The sequence below is a fragment of the Pelophylax lessonae genome, assembly GCF_965119305.1.
Source record: "Pelophylax lessonae genome assembly, chromosome: 6".
Taxonomy (NCBI): Eukaryota; Metazoa; Chordata; class Amphibia; order Anura; family Ranidae; genus Pelophylax; species Pelophylax lessonae.
In genome coordinates, this window is record NC_138773.1 from 281,844,854 (window position 1) to 281,850,853 (window position 6,000).

Sequence of the window (6,000 nt, forward strand, 5' to 3'; positions counted from 1 at the left end):
TATTTCCTTTCCTGCAGTTCTATTCCTTTTATTACAACCAATGTCCGAATGAACGAATGGTCCGAGTTCGAAGTAATGAATGCCGCATCTAAACAAATGGATCAAAATGAATAGGAATGCATTCGAAGTTATAAATGATCCAAAGTAATGAGTTCTGATGAAAACGAATGATCCGATAATTTAAAAAAAAAAATAAAAAAAATGTAATTAAAAAAAAAAAAAAACGAAGGAAACTAAAGTGAAATGAAACAAGTTTTACGGCAGTGCACGTCTATTTGTAATTTTTATTTAAAAAAATTAAAATAAAAAAAAAAACGAGCATTTACAATCACTTTTGAAAAAACTTGAGGGTTTAAAGAAAAGTGTGCCAGTGAATGTTTAAGTCCCCAATGGATTGCAGGTTTAAGTCCCCAATGGAGACTTTTTTTTTTTTTCTAGAATGCAGAATAATGTGTAATATGGAGCCCTGATTATATACACTGATCATACAGATGACAGGCAGGAGGTGTAGGGAATGACAGCAGCAGGGCAGACTGTCAATGTCACCAATGAATAATTCACTCCCCATCAGGAAGCAGCCAGCAGGCTGGGAACAATGAGCAGGGGGTGTGCTCTGTGCTGTGCTGAGCTGGGTGAAGATCACATCCCAGCATCATCCATCCACCCAGCTACAACTGCCAGCCGGGCCAATGCAGGAGCTCCAGTGCGCAGGCGCCGGCCTGTATGACGTCATCCGAGTATGCAGCACAGAATCAGCCAGAACCCCCCTCCCCCCCCCCCCCCATGCTGCCTGCAGATCATGATGATGGTGATCCCCGGACTCTCTATATTCTCACCCTGCACACGATTTGACTTCTCCTAGTGCACAGAATGGATGGAGGATCTCCTGATTACACAAAGCACATGTCCCATCAATAGCAATGGCTGAGCCGCAACGTCTGGGAGAAGAAAGGGTTAATGACCAACACCAGCTCGTGCGGCACCTGGACCCAAGTAGAGGCTGCAGTCACATGATCAGATCGGACTCAGAGGAGGACTAGCAGCCACCCTAGGGATGGAGGGGGACCCCTGCTTTCTGATGACACCAGAACATGCAAAGGACCCATCCCTGAACAAGCACCTGAGCTACAGAACACCCCCCCCCCCCATACACAGGTTATCCCTCTACCCAGGGAAATGTCCCCCCCACCCTTGTATAATCCAGAACCCCCCCCCATACACACCCATCTACAGGTTATCCCTCTACCCAGGGAAATCCATCTGCAGACCATATAGATGTGCCCCTACCCTTGTATAATCCAGACCCCCCCCCCCCCAACCCTTCCCCCTCCCAGCAGATGCACTGACTACCCCCATCCTCCCCTAATGGTACAGATCATCATCCACCCTACAGAGGAGAATAAACAGCAATGGGATGATTCATAGCCCTCCTCTGTACATCACATCTATAGGAGCCAGGAGATTTATCACCCATCAATACATGAAATGAGAGATCTATACATTCATAAACGGTCAGCTGTATAAAATAGAATGACACAGACAACCCCCCCCCCATAGACACAGGCTGATCACATGATCATACACGTCAGATATTCAGTGAATTTATCAGTCTTTACATTGCAACCACCTGAGATACACAACTTCATCCCCTCCACCCCAATACACACAGCAATCTATGTATATCACAAATCTTCTACCCCCTACAGACACACCAACCACCTATACAGGGGTGTTACTATGACACATTGATACATACACCATGATGATAAGACACAGATTTTAATTTTATGTATCTTTTTTTTTTAACGGATGGCCCTAGATAGAAGTGATGAATATAGAAGATACATAGATGCAATATGTAAGATACATAGAAAATAAAATAAAGAGCATAGTTCTACCTCTGTTCTATAATATCTTATTATACTGTACATATACACATCACTGATACTGTATGACCACATGGAAGCAACTGTTGGGTATAAATATATAGAGACCTATACAGAAAAAAATCATCCTTCTATTTACTGATGGCCTGAAGGATGTGATCAATACACAGAAGATACACACTAGATCTATTCATTTCCTATAACCTCCTAATACACAATCATCACTGATCCATTCACAGATGCAGCCTGACCATATGGAAGAAATTGTCGGGTACAAATACATACAATCAGCTTTATTGTTACAGATGGCTTGGAAGGATGTGATAAATTCATAGAAAGAATATAAAATATATAATAGAGCATAGGTCTACCACCTAGAACAGGTCACTGATACATTCACAGGTGCAGCCTGACTATATGGATTCAATAGTCGGGTATATAGAGAGACATACAGAAGAGCAGCTCTACATTCACTGATGGCCTGGAAGGATGTGACAAATGTAAAGATACATGGATCGAACTACTGGATCTTCTATAACCTCATTATACAGATATCACTTATTCTACAGTCAAAGGTGCAGCATGAATATATAGACGTAATTGTCGGGTATAACCATATAGAGAAACCTCTATAGATCAGCTATATATAAACACATGGCCTGGAAGGATGTGACAAATACATAGAAGAAGAGCTAGAATATATTATTATTATTATTATTTAATATACATATCTACCAATGTTCTCCAACCTGCACACACACACGTGCATGATCATATGGAAGCAATAGTCGGGTATATTTGTATACAGAAGATCAGAAACACAAAGACACATCCATTGCACAGATGTAGGAAGAAAATACACACACACACACACACACTAGATCTACATACAAGTACATATAGATAAACACATATGCATGGACACACAGGTCTATGACAGACACCTATAGATCCCCTCCTCAGAGCCAACTGTCCCCTCTTATAATCATACATATTCATGCACACACAGGTCTATGATAAGCAAATATGAATCAAAATCTCCATGGTGTACACAGATCTATGATGGATACATATAGATCACATGCAGGTCTATGATGGACACCTATAGATGACACATAGGTCTATGATGGACACCTATAGATCAAACACACACACAGGTCTATGATGGATACCCATAGATCACACACACAGGTCTATGATGGACACCTATAGATGACACAGAGGTCTATGATGGACACCTATAGATCAAACACACACACACACACACACACACACACACACACAGGTCTATGATGGATACCCATAGATCACACACAAACACAGGTCTATGATGGACACCTATAGAGGACACACACAGAGTGTCTATGATGGACACCTAAAGATGAGACACACAGAGGTCTGTGATGGACACCTATAGATGACACACACAGAGGTCTGTGATGGACACCTATAGATGACACACACAGGTCTATGATGGATACATATAGGTGACACACAGGTCTATGATGGACACCTATAGATGACACACAGGTCTATGATGGATACATATAGATGACACACACGGGTCTATGATGGATACATATAGGTGACACACACAGGTCTATGATGGATACATATAGGTGACACACACAGGTCTATGATGGATACATATAGGTGACACACACAGGTCTATGATGGATACATATAGGTGACACACACAGGTCTATGATGGATACATATAGGTGACACACACAGGTCTATGATGGATACATATAGGTGACACACACAGGTCTATGATGGATACATATAGGTGACACACAGGTCTATGATGGATACATATAGGTGACACACACAGGTCTATGATGGATACATATAGGTGACACACACAGGTCTATGATGGATACATATAGGTGACACACACAGGTCTATGATGGATACATATAGGTGACACACACAGGTCTATGATGGATACATATAGGTGACACACAGGTCTATGATGGATACCTATAGATCCCCCCCAAGGACTCACCCCGATGACGATGGTGTCATCCCCCTTGAAGGCTGGGATGAACTTGTCCCCCCTGTGGATCTCTGCGGTGTTGAGGGGCCGGAAGCGGCACATCACCTTGATGCTGCATTCAGCGGGGTCTGCCATGTTTGTGTGTGGGGGGGTCACAGCTCAGCTCATCAATAGAAGGAGCACAATAGGAAGGAGGTGTCCCTGATCACAGCCCCCAGGCTGGACACTACATGGGTGCAATCACAGGGTGTCCCTCCCGGAGATCAGCCCGGCCATCCTGCATCAGCACCACCATCCACCTTCTCCCTGCCAGCTTTGTCACTTCACTGCATCACCGGGCCCCTCCCTGAGCACGCTCCCCAGCCTCCCTCCCTCCCTGCCGCAGGGCATGCTGGGACTTGTAGTCTGGGGGCAGGACTGGCAGGTGCAGGGGGTGGGCAGGATCCTGCATAGAAATCCATGTGCAAATTTCCCTGCGGTGTCACCATTGGACAATGATGATCGCAGGAGACTTAAAGGGACACGAAACAAAAATGAATTTAAGTTTCTATTGTTAAAGTGGACTTCTCCTTTAACCACTTTACCACTAGAGCATTTTGCTGTCTTACGTCTGGGCCACTTTTTGCGATTCGGCGCTGTGCGACTTTAACTGACAACTGCGCGGTCGTGCGACGCCGTACCCAAACGAAATTTACGTCCTTTTTTTTCCCACAAACAGAGCTTTCTTTTGGTGGTAATTGATCACCTGTGCGATTTTTACTTTTTGCGCTATAAACAAAAAAAGAGCGTTTATTTTGAAAAAATAACAATATTTTTCACATTTCTTTATATGAAATTCCCCCCCAAAAAAATGTAAAAATCAAATTTTTTAAAATTTTTTGGCCGATTTGTTTTCTGCTACCTATGTTTGGTAAAAAAAAATCACAATAAGCGTATTTTGATTGGTTTGCGCAAAAGTTATTGCGTTTACTAACTAAGGGAAAGATTTTTGTCATTTTTGGTGGGTTTTTTTTTAACGAGTAATGGCGGCGATCTGTGATTTTTTTTGCGGGACTGCGACATTGCGGCGGACAGATCGGACCCTCGACTGACATTTCTGACACTTTGGGGGTACCAGTGACATTACTGCAGTAATCAGTGCTATATATATGCACTGTTACTGTAAAAATGACACTGGCAGGGAAGGGGTTAATTTTATTGGAGAGGGAGGGGTTAATGTATGCCTGGTGCTTACTGACGTGTGTGGGGGGAGGTGACTGAGTGACACAGGGACAGATCGCATGTTCAGCTATGCTGAACACTCCTATCTGTGACTCCCTGTCACTAAGAGATCTAAGAGAAACTAGATTCCCCGACGATCGGGGAAGAGCGGCAGCGATCGCCGCCGCTCCTCCCCTGGCCCGACTCCTGCTGTGAATGAAAACAGCGGGAGCGCGCCTCCGGCGGCGCGCGAGCGCCGCCTACAGAGGGAGGAGTCTAGCGACGTAGTACTACGTCGCTGGATGATAACGAACCACTTTGCCGCAGTACGCTCAATGTGAGCGGTCGGTAAATGGTTAAATTTGACATTATTTTTTTAATATTTTTTTATAACAAATGTGTTTATTAGTACTGCAAAGTCGCACTTCCGTGTTTCTCACCTAGGGAAGAATTATACTTTACACTCCCCCCCCCCCCCCCCCCCTGCATGCACAGATGTGCCCCAGGGCTTTGGGGTCCGGAGAGAGCCTTGAGGCCAGGGTTGCCAACTGTCAGTAAATTTACAAACAGTTTTCCTCCTTTACTGACATGCATGCCAGTAACAGATATTTATTGTACAGATGAAAAAATTACAGATTTTTACAGACTTCATAAATTTACTGACAGTTGGCAACCCTGCCTGGGGAACAGCTGCGCATGCACTGGTTCCCCCAACCATCTATGCACACATAGCATAGTTGCCAACATTTAAAAAAATATTCCAGGGACACTTTGCAGCACAGCTATCAATTACCACACCCACATCCCCGAAGCTCCACCCACTCTGCATAATTAATCTCACCTGTTTATCAGATTATAGAGTCTACTCCAATATAGAGAGAATTACAGGAAATTAAAAAGGGAATTTCAAATTTA

The 6,000-nt window shown here is 43.7% G+C and overlaps 1 protein-coding gene across 1 annotated transcript in view; it reads right to left on the minus strand.

Annotated features, from left to right (window-relative positions):
- Positions 1–4,226, minus strand: part of KIF5C (kinesin family member 5C) — a gene marked incomplete at its 3' end in the record, with an annotated part of 105,290 nt that extends 101,064 nt beyond the window's left edge. Inside the window, exon 1 of the mRNA XM_082260333.1 lies at positions 3,895–4,226. Coding sequence (XP_082116459.1) covers positions 3,895–4,020 — 126 coding nt within the window. The 5' untranslated portion in view covers positions 4,021–4,226. The remainder of the gene's footprint in view (positions 1–3,894) is intronic.
- Between the last annotated feature and the right edge of the window lie 1,774 nt (positions 4,227–6,000).